The sequence below is a fragment of the Vicia villosa genome, linkage group LG6 (genome assembly GCF_029867415.1).
Source record: "Vicia villosa cultivar HV-30 ecotype Madison, WI linkage group LG6, Vvil1.0, whole genome shotgun sequence".
Lineage (NCBI taxonomy): Eukaryota > Viridiplantae > Streptophyta > Magnoliopsida > Fabales > Fabaceae > Vicia > Vicia villosa.
Window position 1 is genome coordinate 133,486,009 of NC_081185.1, and position 18,718 is coordinate 133,504,726.

At 35.3% G+C, this 18,718-nt stretch overlaps 2 protein-coding genes across 2 annotated transcripts; both read right to left on the bottom strand.

Moving 5' to 3' along the window:
• Nucleotides 1-2,012: 2,012 nt before the first annotated feature.
• Nucleotides 2,013-4,896, bottom strand: LOC131610073 (UNC93-like protein 3). The gene is made up of 9 exons (XM_058881942.1): nucleotides 4,541-4,896; nucleotides 4,278-4,441; nucleotides 3,970-4,147; nucleotides 3,824-3,868; nucleotides 3,194-3,453; nucleotides 2,994-3,084; nucleotides 2,740-2,852; nucleotides 2,520-2,643; nucleotides 2,013-2,341 (listed from the first exon to the last, which is right to left on the bottom strand). Exons 1-9 carry the CDS (start codon nucleotides 4,718-4,720, stop codon nucleotides 2,153-2,155), a joined length of 1,344 nt encoding a protein of 447 aa, XP_058737925.1. The 5' UTR covers nucleotides 4,721-4,896; the 3' UTR covers nucleotides 2,013-2,152.
• A 5,199-nt stretch (nucleotides 4,897-10,095) lies between these two features.
• LOC131610071 (eukaryotic translation initiation factor 3 subunit A-like) lies at nucleotides 10,096-16,942 on the bottom strand. The gene is made up of 13 exons (XM_058881940.1): nucleotides 16,834-16,942; nucleotides 16,450-16,523; nucleotides 15,870-16,351; nucleotides 15,231-15,446; nucleotides 14,779-15,147; nucleotides 14,656-14,685; nucleotides 12,889-13,116; nucleotides 12,643-12,804; nucleotides 11,940-12,368; nucleotides 11,657-11,863; nucleotides 11,430-11,510; nucleotides 11,065-11,266; nucleotides 10,096-10,774 (listed from the first exon to the last, which is right to left on the bottom strand). The coding sequence occupies exons 2-13, from the start codon at nucleotides 16,493-16,495 to the stop codon at nucleotides 10,356-10,358; spliced, it is 2,871 nt and encodes a 956-aa protein (XP_058737923.1). The 5' UTR covers nucleotides 16,496-16,523; nucleotides 16,834-16,942; the 3' UTR covers nucleotides 10,096-10,355.
• Between the last annotated feature and the right edge of the window lie 1,776 nt (nucleotides 16,943-18,718).

Sequence of the window (18,718 nt, forward strand, 5' to 3'; positions counted from 1 at the left end):
AGAAGGACGAAAGGCAATAAAGTGCACTTGGCTCTTAAAATTGATATCAGTAAGGCTTATGATCGGGTGGATTGGGGATTTTTAAGAGGAATGCTGACCAGGATGGGTTTTGCAGAGAAATGGATACATTGGATGATGATGTGCGTTACTTCGATTCACTATTTTGTTCTTGTTAATTCGGATGCCATAGGACCTATTGAACCAGGAAGAGGATTGAGACAAGGGGACCCTCTGTCTGCTTATCTTTTCATTCTTATCTCTAAAGGGTTGTCTACCCTGATGAAAGAGTCGGTGACCAGCGGAAATATCCACGGGGTTCAAATTTGTAGAGGGACACCTATTGTGTCCCATCTACTTTTTGCTGACGACTGTTTTCTGTTTTGCAGTGCAAATCTTACGGAAGTTATATACCTGATGAGTTTACTTGACACCTATGCAGCTGCAGCTGGTCAGGAGATTAATTTGATAAAATCAGAAGTATTCTTTAGTCATAACTTAAGCCTGCCGGCGCAAGAGGATCTTGCAAATATTATGGGAGTTCGGCATGTGCTGGGAACAGGAAAATATTTGGGATTGTCGTCTATGATAGGAAGGAGCAAGAAGGCTATTTTTTCTTTTATTAAGAATCGCATTTGGAATCGCATCAATTCTTGGAAAGGGCGATCTTTATCCGGAGCAGATAAAAAAATTATGATCAAGTCAGTTTTGCAAGCTATTCCAACTTACATCATGAGCATCTTCATTCTTCCGGATGTGGTTGCTAATGAGATTGAAAAAATGTTAAATTCATTTTGGTGGGGTGGAGGTTCTAACAACAAAGGAATAAGATGGAAGGCTTGGGATAAATTGACTTGTCCGAAAGCTGATGGAGGCTTGGGTTTTCGGGATTTTAAGGCGTTTAACTTTGCTATGGTGGCTAAGCAAGGCTGGTTCCTCATGACAAATCCGAATGCTTTAGTGTCCAGAATCTTCAAAGCGAGGTATTTTCTGAGATCTAGTTTTCTTGATTCTAAGTTGGGTTATAATCCTAGCTTTGTTTGGCGGAGTATTTGGAAGGCTAGAGAAGTCCTTACTCTTGAATGTAGATGGCGGATTGGTGATGGTAGAAACATAAGGGTTATGAATGAACCATGGGTAAGGGGGAGTAGAGAAGGCTGTTTAATGGGTCCTCAAAATCAAGTGGTTCGAGATATTTTACGAGTTCCATTGACAGAAGAAGCAGTTGAAGACCGTATGGTCTAGAAGGATGATGCTAACGGTAATTATAGTGTTCGGTCGGGATATAGAATTTGAGGGAAGCATCAGAAAAGTGGTGGCTCGATTAAGGAAGAAGTTTATTGGAGTAACCTTTGGAATATAATAGCTCCGGCTCGTGTGAAACATCTTCTTTGGAGGATTTGTAGCGATTGTCTCCCAACCAAGGATCTCAGGTCCCTTATCTTTGATATTTGTATGAAGGAGGATAGGAATATCGCAGGAAGAGTGGCGGTTATGTTGGAAGGGTTGTGGAAGAATAAGAACGATTTTGTTTGGCATAATGAAAAGAAAGACGCATCTAAACTTGGATGGCTAGCATTCTACAAGTGGCAAGATTGGTTTATGGCCCAAAATATTCGGGAGCCGCGGTTAGTCAACGGAGAAGTGGTTTCATGGAACCCGCCGCCTCTTGGTAGTTTTACATGTAATGTGGACGCCGCCTTTAACAAGCGTGTAGGGACTACGAATCAAGGGTGGTGTATCCGTAACGATCATGGTAACTTTGTTGCTGCAGGTGCTGCTTGGGATGGTAGTATTTTCTCGATGCTCGAAGCGGAAGCCTTAGCTCTTAACGGAACAATAAAGCGAAGTCAGTGATTAATATTAAATGCGTGTGTACATTAAACCATTCCATTGGTGGAAAAAGTATCAGCACTTAATTTTTCTCACTTTGTTAGTTATTTATTTTAGAGAAGCTTAATCTACAAATATATACATGTGAGAGAAAACTTACATTCTGTGAACATCTTACAAACTCATCTCAAATATTCTTCAGTAAATAACTAATAGCCACATGAACTAATAAATTATAACTGTTACAATTTATACAATTAAATCAACCGAAGCCAATGCCACCATAAAACAAAGATGACAGAGCTTAAAAGAAACATTATATTCACTCACTGGTGGAGAGTGATGATGCATTCCCCACCTTGAGAGCCAACCATAGAAAACTGCAGAATGACAAGCATAATAGAACCAACATGACTATGGTAACTGCTTGGAATGAAATGTACGGGGCCGCAAAGAACATGATAGCAATTGTAGCGCTTTGCCATATCTTTAGCTGTGCAAAAGCCCCTTCCTGAACCACAAAGTAATATCAATTTGACATTCGAGATTTTGGGAAAAGAAAAAAATGATGAAGAGATGAATCAATCGAAAAAAGCATATGCACAATATGAGAACAATAAATAATGAGGATGTCGATGACAATAAAATGTGTTTCTGCTTAATCAAAAGGGCAGATTGCATTTGTGTACCATGTCATGCTTAAATAGCATTCCTAGCAAAGCATTGAGCTGCGTCATTAGAACTCCATCACCGATGCCCAATAAAGCAGCCAAAAATAGTATATATAAAGTACCGAGAAATCCGCTAGATATGCTACATCAAGAATGCCAAAGAAAATATAAGTGAATTAAATTACGTGGAGAAAATAATATCCATAAACATCAGCCAAACATAAGGAATATTGCAAACCTGAAATTTAGCAGAAGTAAAATTAGTACAACCGCCTGAGCAAAAGCTCCAAAAGAAACTATTGATGTAATGGATGTGAGGCCAGAGGTGAGACGACCAGCGGCCAGAGAACACTGACATAGTTAAAGAATTAAGACAAAAAAACAGAAAATTGAAGAAAATAAGAAAGAAATGTCCGGAAGCATTAGATAATCAAGTCACTTTCAAACCACGACTCAAGGAACTACAGTTTTGTATTTCATGTCAATACTTACTATTCCATCAAAAGCTCCATATGCTGCCATTGAAATACCAACACCGGAAACACCAATTGCTGGAGTTACAACGTACTTGGTAAATTCCGCCCTGTGAAAAAGTATTTCGATAACAAATTAAAAAATAGGAAAGGAAATAAGAACTCAGAACCATTATTGAAGATCATGAAGAAGATAACTTATGGTTCATATGAAATTACCATACAAATGCTTGTTGTAGACCTGAATATGCTATAAGGGGTATGATCAACAACATCTTCACATCAGACAATGCACTTGTGAGTGATCGACATAGAGACTTAAGTGACTTTGATTCACCAGCATCAGCAGCTTCTAAATGCTCGTATCCTTTCTTACTATTACCACTCCGTTTATGCAGGAAGCACATTAGTATTGCACCAAAGGTCATAACGAAAACGAATACAACAAACAATAAAGTTGTGCCTTTGGTACTTCCCCCCTACAGTGATGAGAAACGAAATCAAATCCGAAGAATATGTAAAATATTTCTAAATCAAAACTTGTTAGCATCTGAAATGAGAAGTCAATTTTTAAGGGAACAACAAAAAACCAAGTCATATTGATACTAGGACTTCGTTGAAAAAGGTTGCATACTGTAGCAAATGTTTATCAAAAGTTATGTGTTTTTCTAGCAGAAATACCTAAACTCAAATAAATTTGGACCAAGGTTTCAGTCAATCATAAGAAGCAAATTTTCATTTGTAATTTCCACAAGAATGAGCAAACATGAAAAATATAAAAACTTGATTATTAAAGCAAAAAGATGACACGAGAGTATTTTCAAAATATGAAGACCAACCAACACATACCTGGCCATCACTGAGTAGAGCAAATGTAATAAGATTTCCAATAAACTGCAAAACAGATTTAAAAATAATCAATTTCCAACTGAGTAGTTTTTATTTAAAGAAACATAAACAATGAAATCACCAGTTTTGAGTAAAAAAGTTATGACCTGATGAAGCGCGAAGGCACCCCAGAATTCCCCATTGAAGTCACCAATTACTGCACCTTCGAGTAAATTGTTATCTATAGCATGTCTGCGTGCAGTGGAAGTTAGATATGTTCCCTGACCAACCCATATTATAGAAGCACAAAACCCAAGATACACAGAAGCTGGAACCAGTGTATACCTGCATAACAGTCACTCAATAGTTAATCATATGCAAAAATAAGTTACAATCATGATAAACTCATCAAAACCAAAAACAGTTAGAATAATACATGAATATAAAAAATAAGATAACTCGCACTTGCAGTTACCAATTGGGCTTCAAATTGGCAGCGACATAGAGCCAATAACCAGAAGTTCCAATAATCAAAGCATTCTTAGATCCAAGAATCCGCACCACCAAAGAAGCAAACACAGAAAAAAACGTAAACGACAAATATAATATCCCAAGCGAAGTCGTACCCAAATCCTCCTCCTAACAATTCAAAAACCAACACAATTACAATTACTCACCAGCTTCCAAATTCATCATCAAATTCACTAATACAGTAACATAATAGAAATGAAAACTAACAGTATTGAGAGTGCTCTGTAAATTTTGAGCAGCACCATAAGCAAGAAATATCAATAAAAACGCTAAGCTCAAAATATGAACATCTCTGCTATGGCTTTTATGCGGTTGAAGTTGAAGCGGTGATTCATCGGTAACAACCAAAGGAGTTTCTTCGTCGCGATGAGTAATTGCAGAAGCCATTGGTTCGAGTTCTGGATTCAGTTTATGGATATTTATTGATACATAGAATAAAGAATCAAAAACCTAATAGTAATTTGGTTGCGTCACGACGTTGACGCCGCAACAGAAAAATTGCCGGCACGTTACACTTGATTATGCATAGAAGAATTGGAAATTAGTGAATGAGAAATTGTGGTGAGTAAAGATTCGGAATCTTATTATTTATATTTATCCTAAGTTTCACCGTCTCAAAAGATTTATCATTTTCCTTAAATTTATATATGTTTTGATAATATTCGCGGCAAATTTTATTTTTGTGAAATTTTATCTTTCATGCAAATTTTAAGTAATAAGTGAAATAAAAAAAAAATGTGAAAATTAAAACTAAACAAAAATGATTAGTGAAAAGAGAAGAGTTTTGAAAACGCCGCATTATTGGACATATTATGATTGTTTTTAATTTAATAATTGATGGTCAAAGGAATTTATTAGAGATGGAAATATGTGACACCATTTGATAGGAGTTTAATAAAAACGTCATAATCTGACTTTTAAAAAACTTATTTATTTAAACATGTTATAATTAGATTCTCTAACATATTATATTAAAAAAAAAAAAACATTATTGAATATCGCCTCCTCACATTGTTCTTTTAATTAACAAATGTTAATATAACAAAAATCTCCTACATTTATTATTTGTCGCTATCATTCGATCTCTCTTATAAGAGGATAAATGTGTTCAAAATCAAACCGACCCAATAGAAAACCTTAAATCAAACCAATTTGAAACCGCAATAAATCGCAAGAAATCACATTTGGTTCGAATTTGTTTGGGTCATTTTCTAACAAAATCAGTTTGTGGTTTATATTTTGTAAACTGAACCAAACCGCGTTATGTTACGACCTAACTTTTATTTAACTCACATTCAACCCAAATTTAAACCTATTATATCTTAGTCTTATGATTACGAACAATTTTCTCATCCTTACACATATGATTTCAGTCTCGATCTTCTCAAATCTCTAATAGCATTATTGCGCTTCTTTGTCACATATATCTTCTCTCTTTTGTTTTTTTTTTTCATCTTCACTAATCTCTCGTCTCTTCTATTTCTTTTTTTATTATAATAAATTTTTATATTGTTTTATGCTATTATTTTATGCTATCATTTGTAAAAAAAAAATCTTTTGCGGTTCAGATGATTTTTTTCATCAAAATTGTATAAACTGCACCGCAAACATCTCTACTCTCTAGAACATATTTTATTTTATTATACTTTTAAAAACATTAAAAGGAGCTCACATAAGGAAAAAGAATACAAGCAGGAGCACATATAAGGATTGCAAGTTGAACATCCAAAACGTTTCAAATGTCTCATTTATTTTAACTTTTCCCTCTCCTCAATGAATCCTCTTCTTCTGTCATTTTCTCTCTTTATTCAAGAAAAACAAGTGTAATATAAGCAAAGAAATAAATAAATAATAAGCGAGAAAAAATATTAAAGAGAACTAAGATAAATTTGTAATAGAAAAGGCCGGTCCAGGTCTAAGATAAATATTAAAACAAAATGTGTTTGTTATATATATATATATATATATATATATATATATATATATATATATATATGGGGACGTATCAACCTTGTTTAACAATTTATGTTGTCAAGATGCTAACCTCTAACCAATTTTCTCCTCTAGGAACTCAAAGTCCTAGCGTTGAATACGACCATGCAACATAGGGAAACCCGAATATTTCTTTATGGTAAAAGTTCTCTTGATACCGATGTTGGAGATAACTAAATTCATTTTACTCCTCTTAGTGATAGCGGAGAAGAACACATTTCATTAAGCAAGATTCACTTTAAGACCAAAAAATCAGGCAAAACGATTTAAGATATAAAAAATGATCCCTGGTTGAGAGTTAGAAACTTTCAGAAGAAGAAGACCATCACAAAAAAATGGGATAGAGGGGATCCATTACGAGATGACCTGACAGGTTTTCAATGGCCTTTATTGACTGCTCTGATGATTGTCTGCGACAAAAATTCCTTGCAAATAACAAAAAGATAGGGTGAAAGGGTCATGTTGTCATGATCCTCTATTCGGAACAAAATTTAATATTCGTCTCTCATTCCAAAGAATAGACATAGAGGAGTTAGTTACACACTGCATGATCAATTTTATAGTAATGAAAGGAACATTATTCCTCGTAAAAAATTCTAAAAATAATCTCAACTAACATAATTTCAGGCATTTTTTATATCTATTTTGAATTGTGATCATGACCCATAGCTTTTATGCATTTCTATACTCTATATACAAATGTAACTAATCCTTTAAAAGGGGAATTGCTTAAGGAACTTTTATTGGGTTTGGTTGAAAATATATGTTGAAGAAGTCCCACATTACTTAGTTTATTGAAGGAAGAGGGAGTCAAAGGCTATATAAAGGATTCAAGTTCTTCGTTACAAGACGCACCAGTCAAAATCACTTTAAGCTTGTATTTGAATTTCTTTATTCTGTTATGCTCTTGTATTAGAGTGTTGTGAGATGTAGTTAAATATTTGTTTTGGACGGTGTGGGTGTACTGGGGGTCTGAGGTATTTGAGGGTATATTATGTGTTGTAATAATTTTCACGTAGTGTTATTCTCTGGTTGTCTATTGACAACGGTCGTGGTTTTTTTTCCGGTTTTGGAGTTTCCACGTTAATCTCTCGTGTTGTTATTTTTTTCCTCTTTTTTCTCTATGTTTGTTATTTTACCAACAACTGGTATCAGAGCTTTTGGTTCGATCTGGGGATATGAGTTCTTAGTATGTACTGTGGTTGAAGCTTTGTTTGATCTTCCATATCAGAAAAGAAGGGTTGTGTTGTGAAAGAGTTGTTGAGCTGCAGTCATAAGTTCCACTGGGCAGTTTGGGTTAGAGAAATTGATGGAAGAATTATTTTTTGACTTGTGAAAAGTTCAAGTCAAAGATGTGTTGATAAAATCAAGATTACACAACGTGCAAGATTATGTCGGTGGTTGAAGAGCTTCCTGCCAACAAGAAAGTTACACCATAAATTTTCAACCTGGTTTTTGGCAAGTGAAAATTCTTGGAGTGGTTTAACTTCAAGTGAAATTTATTCTTCATGATAAAGTATATTATTATCGGGGATGACAATGTGAAATTCTTGAACTGGTTAATCTTCAAGTATATTCTTCATGAAAGAGTATGATAGTTTTAAAACTATGATTGTCGGGGAAGACAATGTGAAAATTTTTGGAGTGGTGTAGCTTCAAGTGATTATACTCTTTATGGTGTAGTATGATTGTCGGTGAAGACAATGAAAGTTGATGTATTATTTTCAATCAAGATGAAGATTGATGAGATTGCTTGAAAATATACATGTTGATACTCTTTATGGTGGAGTATGATTGTGGGTGAAGACAATGAAAGTTTACGTATTATTTTCAATCAAGGTGGAGATTGTTGGGTTTGGTTGAAAATATATATGTTGAAGAAGTCCCACATTGCTTAGTTTTGTGAAGGAAGAGGGAGTCCAAGGCTATATAAAGGATTCAAGTTCTTCGTTACAAGATGCACCAGTCAAAAGCACTTTAAGCTTGTATTTGACTTTTTTGTTCTCTTATGCTCTTGTATTAGAGTGTTGTGAAATGTAGTTAAATATTTGATTTGGAGGGTGTCGGTGTACTGGGGCTCTGGGGTATTTGAGGCTATATTATGTGTTGTAACAATTTTCACATAGTGCTATTCTCTGGTTGTCTATGACAATGGTCGTGGTTTTTTCTTTGGTTTTTTCTTCGATTTTATAGTTTTCACGTTAATCTCTTGTGTTGTTATTTTGTTCCTCTTTTTTCTCTATGTTTGTTATTTTCCCAACAACTTTATGAATCGCTACCACACCTTCGTGAAAAATCAAAAATACTCCTAAATTTTAGAGATACGTCTTTGAACGCATCCCAAAAAACATACATTTGTTAATCAGACCATAAATCTATGTTAAAAAAATTACGGAAATACATCTTTGTGTACACTACGAAGATGCATCTCAGGACGTTGTTTAATCAAAAATGCGTCAGACCCTTTCTCCTTTCTCATTTATGAAAATACTCTCTCAAACTCTAAACCTCTCAAGTCTGAAACTGTCTCAACTTACTAGCTCTCAAAATCATTCAACCCACTTCAAATTTTTCCATCAACATCAAATCATTGAAGAGGTCACTTAACTTCAAACTAACTTTACATTTGAAAAGTTTGTGATTTTTATAAATAAATAAAAAAATTGATTTCGATATACATTTGTAAAAATTGAGCATTAGGTTATGTAATAGATAATTTATATATATTATTGTGATTAAAAAATGTGCTAGGTAGATAGTAGTTTTAATTATCAATGCATTGTTGTGGATGTTGGCATGAACTGCATTTCTACCATTAACGAGTAATAAACTTGATCTTGAAATCTACTATATTTTCTTTATGGAAAGATAGATACATACAAATAATGATGGAACCACTTGATCTTGAAAAATCTACTATCTTTGCATCTATCTATCTTCATGTAAAAATTTCCATTTTAACCTAATTCTAACAAACCCCGACGTTAATCTAACCAAAAAAACCAAAAAACTTACAGCATTGATTGTTATGACAGCAAATTTGGAAACAGTTACGTGGTTTTGGCAACTCCAAAGTGATACTCAACATTATGAGTGGGAATAGGCCAGGCCGACTAACAAGAGCCTACGGCCCAGCCTACATAGGCCTAGGCCAGGCTTTTTATATAAATAGAAAAGACTCAGGCTTTTTTATAAGTCTATTTAGCTAAAAAGGCTAGGCCACTGGCCATATAAAAAGCCTTTTAAACCTATAAGACCAACCTATTTAAATAAATTTGAATAATTTTATTATTATTATATTGTATTTTATATTTTGAATTAAAATATAAAAATAAATATTAGTTATCTTAAAGAAATTGTGAAAATAAAATGAAAAAAAATCTTATGAACAATGTCATAAGTTACTTCCATACGTTTTTTCAAATAAATAGTATCACAAAATTTATACTATTAGTAAACTCAAATAAGCTAATGCAAACAAACATTTAATCTCAGGCTTTAATTAGGCTAACACGCCAATCAGGCTTTTAATTTTTTAGCAACTCAGGCTCAGGCTTGGCAAAGCCTAGCTCAGCCTAGTCTATTCCCACCCCTACTTAACATGCAATAATTAGTATGCTTTTCAAAAAAAATGTAAATAGTATGGATAACAGTGTTCTTAGCACAAAAGCATATGAATGGCATGCGCACATGCATAATAACAAGCTTCGCAAATCTTTTTATTTTTGATTGAACAAAACAGAGAATAGGTTCGTAAATAGAAAACAAAAGGTCAGGAATACATGCCTGGCTTGAAATTTTGATTACCATGTCCAATTCAACTGAATCATAGATAAAACATTTTGTTGACATGCTCTTCAACAGAACCAAGGAGTCCATAAGTATTGGAAGATAAACAAATGAAAACTCGGTATCAAAAAGAATTCTAGAACTCAAACTGAGTAGAGTACAAAGAACTCGAGCAAAAATCAGGATAACCGGCACAATATAAGGCAAGACCCCTAAAGGCCACAATGGAATGGGTAATAAATCACGGACGATCACGCGAATTCCTGGAAGATGACCATGATGAAGATGACCGGGAACCCCCACCAAATGAAGTGCCACGGTCCCACCTGTCACCATCTGGCCTGCTGCCACTGTTGCCCCATCGATCTGCTTCTGGAGGAGGAGCAGCTGTGGCTTCAGCTCCTGCTCGCCGGAACTTGGGAACATATTTCCCGGGAGCTGGGGCTGTGGAAGCTACAGCAACGGCAGGGCGAGACTCCAATGGACGGGCAGGAGGCTCATGAGCCCTCATAGCTGGTTCAGCTGGTCTGCCCAGTAATGCTTCCCTCTTTTCCCTCTCAATTTTTTCTTCGATTTCTTGTTCCCTTCTCCTCTTCTTTTCAGCTATTTCATCCAATTTTGCTTGGTGTTCAGCCTGTTCCTTCTTTTTTCTCTCAGCCTCTGGAATTCAAAAAACACCATACATGTTATCTAAATTCAAAATGGAGGATAGTCTACTGTATAGTGTAATAGATGGTATACACGGATTCCACAGAAAACAGACATTTACTAATGAAGAAAGAATGAAATACAAGGGATGGGATCAAAAATAAAATCATGACTGCTTTGGTGGAATTTAATTAAATAGACGCTTTAACAAGTCTCGTGTAATCCTTTCAGTACAGACATGAAAAATAAAACACAAGCTCGGGCTTCTATATATTCCAGGAAAACAAAATAATAATGATTACCTTCGTGCTTACGAGCTTCTTCCTCCTCGCGCAATTTTTGCCGTCTCTCTTCTTCAACTTTTAGATAATACTTCAACTTCCTCATTTTATCCCTCTCCTGCCTCCTGGACTGTAAAATCCTAGATATACGCTCCTCCCTTTCTCTTCTCAATCTGTTAAATTCTGCTTGGCGATGACTGACAACTCTCTCTTGATATATCTCCTGTAAAGTCAATCACGTACCAACATCAGTAGTATTTTTACCAGGTAAATTTAATAATTAGTATTCTGACTTATATGATGACAAATAACATCAATTGTTAAAAGTTAACATTATTGACGAAGGTCAAGACATAGAAAGTAGCATATGAGTTAATGATACTAACTTTATGGCCCATCATTCGACTAAGCCTCTCTTTCTCATTGAGATCTCCAGCATGGCGCTGTCTGCTCAGTTCTACCTCTTGCTGCATCAAACCAAGGTCTAACAGTTAGAACTTAATACAAGAAATAAACTTATTTAAATAAAAAGTTACAAATGAAGATTCTGCTCCAATGCGAGATGAAAAATATGCAAAAAATCAATTATTTTCATGAGTAGAAATAGACATACTTGTTGCTCATGCTCATGAAGAACCCTCTCTTCCACTAGGCGTTGTTGATATGCAGCTTCAATAAGCGGAGCAGCCTCTTCTCTCTTTGCTCTTTCCAAATAATCCATGGTTTTAGCTAATTTCTGCAATTTCTTCTCCATTTCCTGCTTCTCCCGGTGTTGTTCAATCAAAGCCAACTCCATCAAGGTTTTCTTAGAAATTACACCCTACAGATAGAGGTCATAGCTAGCATTAGCATAACAAACAAACCAATAACTTAATTGATTGCAGGATTCAACTTACCCCGTCTATGATGGGCTTTTTACCCTTTCTCTTAAAGCGCTTTTCAGCTTCCTGAAGTATAGCCTGAGCTTCCTCTTTATCTTTTTCCTCCATTTCCATTTTAAGTCTTTGTTTCTTCCTCAGCTCAACCTCAGTTTCAAGCCGCTTTCGCTCTGCTTCTTCAGTAATTTTAAGCAGTCTTAACCTCTTAGACTCCTCCTCACGTTCCTGTTCAAGAAGTTGTCGTTCTTGTTCTTCTTTCCTCTTCTCAATAATTGATTTCCGAGCCAGAAGCCTCTTGTGTTCTTTGGCTACAACCTCTGGCAAGGTTGGAAGCAAGCTTCCGTGTTTAGATCGTTTTGCATCAGGAGGACAGATCATTTGCCTCGCCTTGTTCAACTGCTCGGCAAAATTGGCCAAGTGATCCCTCAATCCATCAGCTTCAAGACTCTGGTAAAACCAAGCAATTGCCATAACATTGGTAAGAGACAGTACTATTATACCATTAAAACGTCAGGTTCTTAGCTTATATGTAAACAAATATAAAATTTCACCGCCTAAACCATAACAAAAATTAAGGTAAACATCTTAGCCTGCGCATTTGATATTGGTGCAAACAAAATAATCTCATAACATGCACACACCACTTCAAACAAACAAAAAACATACCTACTGGAGAGCAAGTTTAACAAAGAAAATCAAACCAAGATAAAGGTAAACATACCGTCTTGCAGAAAATGACAACATTTTTCATGTGGTCAACTTTCATCGACAGAAACTTCTGCTTAACAGCATCTACGGAAATTTTTTCCACAACGGAAAACTCAAAGAAAGGAATCATTCCAGCTAAGTTTTCAATCTTCATTGATTGGTACACATTAGACACCTAGAAGAGGGAGGGTGAACAGGTTTAAGTACACACATAAAACAGAAGTATTAAATAAGTAGTCCAGAAAAAAAGAGAATGCACCTGTTGTAGCAACCTCAAGGTAGCTAACTTTTCAAGTGCTGGGACATACTGCGAAAAATGCACCTCTGGAACCGATGAAGCAAAGGTAAACTTACCCCCTAATTTTGAAATTTTATTTAGCAAGGGTAGTACTTTTAGTGCGAGATCCGAGGGTAGAAATTCATGTTCCAAAAGATAGTAAATGTCTTTCACTTCTTGTGAAACACAAGACATTACACCCTTTGATGCCTGTAATGAATCCAAACATAAATAGTTCAGAGTGAGTCAAAAGTACCTATTTATTGCAATTATATTACTCCAGAGGTCATCTAACCAAACCAAAGTGAACCTGTTGACAATAGGTTCTATACACAACACCCAAATGGCCCAAGATATATCTGAATAACTAAATCAATTACAGGGAAAAGATGTAATAACATAATATCACAACTAACGCAATAACAGACATAAACTTCAGCATCAGTCTACTATAGAAAATGTTAAAATGATTATGTGATCAATTAACTGAAATCAAAATAAATAGTTAAGGATTTGAAAATCAAAATAACTAAAATTAAATGTGAATACTAAATCATTTACAGAGTAAAGTTTAAATAATTAAAGCATGGTAACTAAACTACTAAAGCAATTAGAGAGATATGAACATCAGCATCATTTTAGAAAATGCTAAAACTGATGAGATCGTCAATGCAAGACACACATGACATCCATAATATACTGAGATAAAATAATTTTAGGATTTGAAAACTGTTTGAAAGATAAGATTCTCAGTGTTTGTATTGTAATATGTCTTGGGATGCACTTGTATTTCAAGTAATTGTACTGCTGGTACTTGACCGATAAATCAACCAACAAAAATATGAGAATTAGATTAGCGTTTACTACGGCAACAAATTATCTTATCACAGTCCTTTTTCCATCTAATCCACAAAATATCGACAATCAGCATAGGGAAGGTATACGGAGGTTTAAATGAAGGCATATCCACAATCAGACTAATGAAAGTATATGTCTTAGGGTGCACTTGTATTTCAAGTAATTGTACTGCTGGTACTTGACCAATAAATCAACCAACAAAAATATGAGAATTAGATTAGCATTTACTACGGCAACAAATTATCTCATCACAGTCCTTTTTCCATCTAATCCACAAAATATCGACAATCAGCCTAGGGAGGTATACGGAGGTTTAAATGAAGGCATATCCACAATAAGACTAATGAAAGTATATATCTTAGGGTGCACTTGTATTTCAAGTAATTGTACTGCTGGTACTTGACCGATAAATCAACCAACAAAAATTTGAGAATTAGATTTGAGTTTACTACGGAAACAAATTATCTCATCACAGTTCTTTATCCATCTAATCTACGAAATATCGACAATCAGCATACGGAAGGTATATGGAGGTTTAAATGAAGGCATATCCACAATCAGACTAGGGAAAGTATATGGAGGTTTAAATGATTACCACACAACAAATATTAACAACCAACGAATGGAATGCAAAAATCAAAACATGGTACAATGGAGCTCGGCAAAGTTTAAAATGAGATTATGAGGAAAGAAATTCAATCGAATATTGATCAAGATCAACCAGACCAAACACTAATAGAAAATAAAATGTGTACAGATATTACTTGAAACCCTGCCTTCAACAATACACATCGAAATAACAAATGACTGTAGGAAAAGGAATTTATAGAGCTGTGTTTCAAATAATGAGAATATCTCTAATCAAAACAAAAAATATTGAGAATATCTTACCAGTTCAGCAAGAAGTGATGACCTTGAGAGCTGGAAAAGACAACAGAAACAAAAGCAAATAGTAAGATTTGCAAACAGATATCAATATGCTATAGGGAGTTCAAATGAGGGAAAGTAAAATACCACTTCTCTACTATCGGGCTTAGATTCGAGATTAAAGCCTATGAGATTAGCCATCCTCAAATTCCGCTCCTTTTCATGCTCTAATTCTAAATGAGATGCACCGTGAGTGCGGTCATGAGGAGGCACTGAGAGTGCAGCTAGAACAACAGATGAAGCTATCAATTGCAAATCCTTCTGACTCAGATTTTTGTTGAAGCTTTTTTGTAGCAAAAAGAGTTTGAACCACGCGTATGCATGATATAAATGACTTGAAGATATCCAAAATATTTCAGTCAACTTAACATAGTAAACTGTCATCAATGATGGTTTTGGAGTTTTCTTGACCATGCACATTAACCCATGTATATCTTCAACAGACCTAAAAGCTTCCTGCATGCAACAAATTGTCTCGGGTCGGCCAACAACACTAAAAGAAATACCTTGAAGATGTACGAAATTGAGAAGTTTCAAACCTGCCAGAGTTCAAGCTCAGTGGCAATTTTCAGCTGCTCAAATCTTGTATCCAGATATAATTGCAAGCTTTCAGGAGCAGAAAGATCAGGTCGGTCTCGTTGGTCCCGATATTTGTTAAGATTAGCCAAATGATTTCTAATGATTTCACAAAGTCTCCGGAATTCAGTTGTTCTTTTGTATTGCTTACAAAACTGGAAAGCTCGGTGAGCTGTCATCTGCGCATAGCAATAGAGTCTCTATAAGTTTGACATAAAGCAAGTGTGCATCCTAAATTATTGTTTTCACAATAAAACGTATAAGTATAGGAAATGAAAAAGAAGAATCGGTTGATGAGTAACAGCAACAACATATCCCTAATTTTCTATTTATTGGAAAACCTGTCTGCCACAGTTAAATGGCTAAAACACTGGATTTAAAATCAACAAAAGAGATAACTTGGAATATACACATTTCATACTGCAATGACGGCATATATATAAACATGTCTCACAAGACCAGCCTCACAAAGGTAAAAGAGCTCCATGTTAAAATCAAAACTATAAACTATAAAAAGCAAATAGCAAGGCAAAGTCAGATAACATTCTATACTTAAACATAAATATCAACAATATTGATTGGTTAAGACAAGAAAAAATTACAGCATATAAGGCTTCCAACTTGGAGTTGTTCCGCAATATCTCCAGCACTGTCCTGTAAGTTTCCCAAAGAAATTTAAACCAAGGGGTAACAAGCTCCCGGTCGGATCGATCCTTTCCCTTCTCTCCACTGACATAGCTCAGCATCAAGTCCTCAGGCCTTTTATCAGCCTCCAAGTCATCAACATCAAGAGCCTCTTCTAAGGCCTGAGCCTGGCTACGAGCTTGCTCAGCTTTCTCTGTTGACAGGTGCATGAAATGCTTAATCACCTCCTCCAGCGAACTAACATTCACTTGCTGACATATGATACGGTACTGAATAAGCCCATCCTTAGCAAACCGTCCTTTCCTCATGTCAACACATAGCTCTACATACTTAAACATAATCCGTTCGAGAGTTTTCTGCCATGCTCGGTATCTTTTCGAAGTAATAAGGTCGTGCAGAGTCTGAAGAGCATCCTGCTTCTGCCCGACATTGATCAACTCTGTAGATCAAATCAAATTATAAACAATTCAAATGCATTACATTTTATAATAGAAAAACGCCAAGATTAAAAACAAAAGAAAAACTAAAATCACAAACCTTCTGCCCTTTTGAGGGCATTTTCAGGCTTCAAGAATGACGTCATATTGCGAATTCACGAAATCAAATCCCCTCTGCAATTAAAAAGAATGATAATCAAAATAAAATAAAATTAACGCCAAGAACAACAGTAAAATACAAATTCATAGCAAAATTGACTAGAAAAACAGCGAGTCCAGCAGGATTAGAATCAAACTAAGCAGATGATCTAGATAGCTAATTGCGGCCAATAGTGGCGCGATCGCGGGTGCGGTACAAATCACTGTCACGGCAGTCTCAGATGCATTTCACGAGAATAACGATGAATAAAAAAATGGATAAAGAACCGGAAAAACTACAGTATAAGATGACGGATGGTGAAGAAGAGATGAAGAATCACAATACCTAGGAGGATAAATCAGTAGCGTCGTTGAATTACAGTAGCGGCTGCTTCTTCTGCTAGGGTTACGAAAATGAAGAAATGAACTTTTGCTATGTGTTTCCGATAAGAAGAAGTGAGACTCTGGGCCCGTAAAGCCCAATCTGTTCGTGAAAAATTTTAGGCCTGAATACTTGGGCTTTGAAAAAAAAAACAGAGAATTTCTTTTTATACATGATAGGGTGAAAAAAACTCCTAAAAACCCCAAAATACCCTTCAAAGATAAATCTCTCAAAAGAAGTGTTTTTAGATATGCATCTCCAAAAGCACTTTTAATACTTGAGAAATATGTTTTGGAGATGCATCTTCGAAAGCACCTCTGACAGTGGTTTGTTTTTAAATCATTAAAGTTTTAAAATGATAATAAAAACGCTAATAAAAAAAACGATAATAAGTACAAAATGTTGTTTTGAAAATAGTAAAAAATCATATATATAAATTATTCTGGAATAAAAAAATATAGTCTATTGCGTATGCATAACCCTCGTCTCCTGGCCCCTCCTCTGCCTCATGTATCCCACTGCAGAATGTCAATTAGGTCTTGTTTCTCTGATCGAGCCAACTTCTGTTGATCAAGCTCTAGAAGATGCAGACTGGATAATTGCCATGCAAGAAGAACTAAATCAGTTTACAAGGAATGATGTATGGGATCTTGTTCCTAGACCAAAAGGATTTAACATCATTGGTACGAAGTGGGTCTTCAGAAACAAGTTAAGCGAAAAAGGAGAAGTTGTAAGAAACAAAGCTAGACTGGTGGCTCAGGGCTATAGTTAGCAAGAAGGTATTGACTATACAGAAACCTTTGCACCAGTGGCCAGGTTAGAATCTATTCGCTTATTGATTTTTGTGCCACTCAACATAACATCACTCTATATCAGATGGATGTTAAGAGTGCCTTCTTAAATGGTTATATAGATGAGGAAGTCTATGTCCACCAACCTCCTGGTTTTAAAGACTCTAAGTCTCCAAATCATGTTTTCAAACTAAAGAAATCATTATACGGTTTGAAGCAAGCTCCTAGAGCTTGGTATGAAAGATTAAGTTCTTTCCTTCTGGATAATGGTTTCACTAGAGGAAAAGTGGATACTACTCTCTTCTGTAAAACCTTTAAAAAGGATCTTTTGATTTGCCAAATTTACGTTGATTATATTATATTTGAAACATCTAATGCTACACTTGGAAAGGAGTTTGCTAAGTCTATGCAGGCTGAGTTTGAGATGAGCATGATGGGAGAACTCAAGTATTTCCTTGGGATCCAGATCAATCAAACATCAGAAGGAACGTATGTTCATCAAACCAAGTATGTGAAAGAACTTCTGAAGAAGTTTAATCTTTCTAAAAGCAAAGAAGCAAAGACTCATATGCATCCAACGTGTGTCTTAGGTAAGGATGAGGTAAGTAAGAAGGTATATCAGAAGTTGTACAGAGGTATGATTGAATCTCTTCTATATCTCACTGCTTCTAGACCTGATATTTTATTTAGTGTTTGTCTGTGTGCAATATTTCAATCAGATCCTAGAGAATCTCACTTAACAGCTGTTAAGAGAATTCTGAGGTATCTGAAAGGTACTACTAATGTTGGTTTAGTCTACAGAAGATCTAAAGAATACAACTTAGTAGGATTGTGTGATGCTGATTACGCTGGAGATAGAATTGAAAGAAAAAGTACTTCTGGAAATTGTCAATTTCTTGGAAGTCATTTGATCTCCTGGTACAGTAAGAAACAAGCTACCATTGCCCTCTCTACTACAGAAGCAGAATATGTTGCTGTTGCTGGGTGTAGTACACAGATGCTCTGGATGAAGAGTCAGCTAGAAGATTATCAGATATATGAGAGTAACATTCATATTT

Coding starts and splice junctions, on each gene's coding strand:
- LOC131610073 (XM_058881942.1), bottom strand. CDS start 4,720: ATGGCTTCTGCAATTACTCATCGCGACGAAGAAACTCCTTTGGTTGTT. Junction 3,454..3,823: donor CTCTACTCAGTGATGGCCAG/GTATGTGTTGGT, acceptor TCATCACTGTAG/GGGGGAAGTACCAAAGGCAC. Junction 3,085..3,193: donor CTACAACAAGCATTTGTATG/GTAATTTCATAT, acceptor ACTTTTTCACAG/GGCGGAATTTACCAAGTACG.
- LOC131610071 (XM_058881940.1), bottom strand. CDS start 16,495: ATGACGTCATTCTTGAAGCCTGAAAATGCCCTCAAAAGGGCAGAAG. Junction 12,369..12,642: donor TTGTCATTTTCTGCAAGACG/GTATGTTTACCT, acceptor TGGTTTTACCAG/AGTCTTGAAGCTGATGGATT. Junction 11,267..11,429: donor GTCGAATGATGGGCCATAAA/GTTAGTATCATT, acceptor TTGACTTTACAG/GAGATATATCAAGAGAGAGT.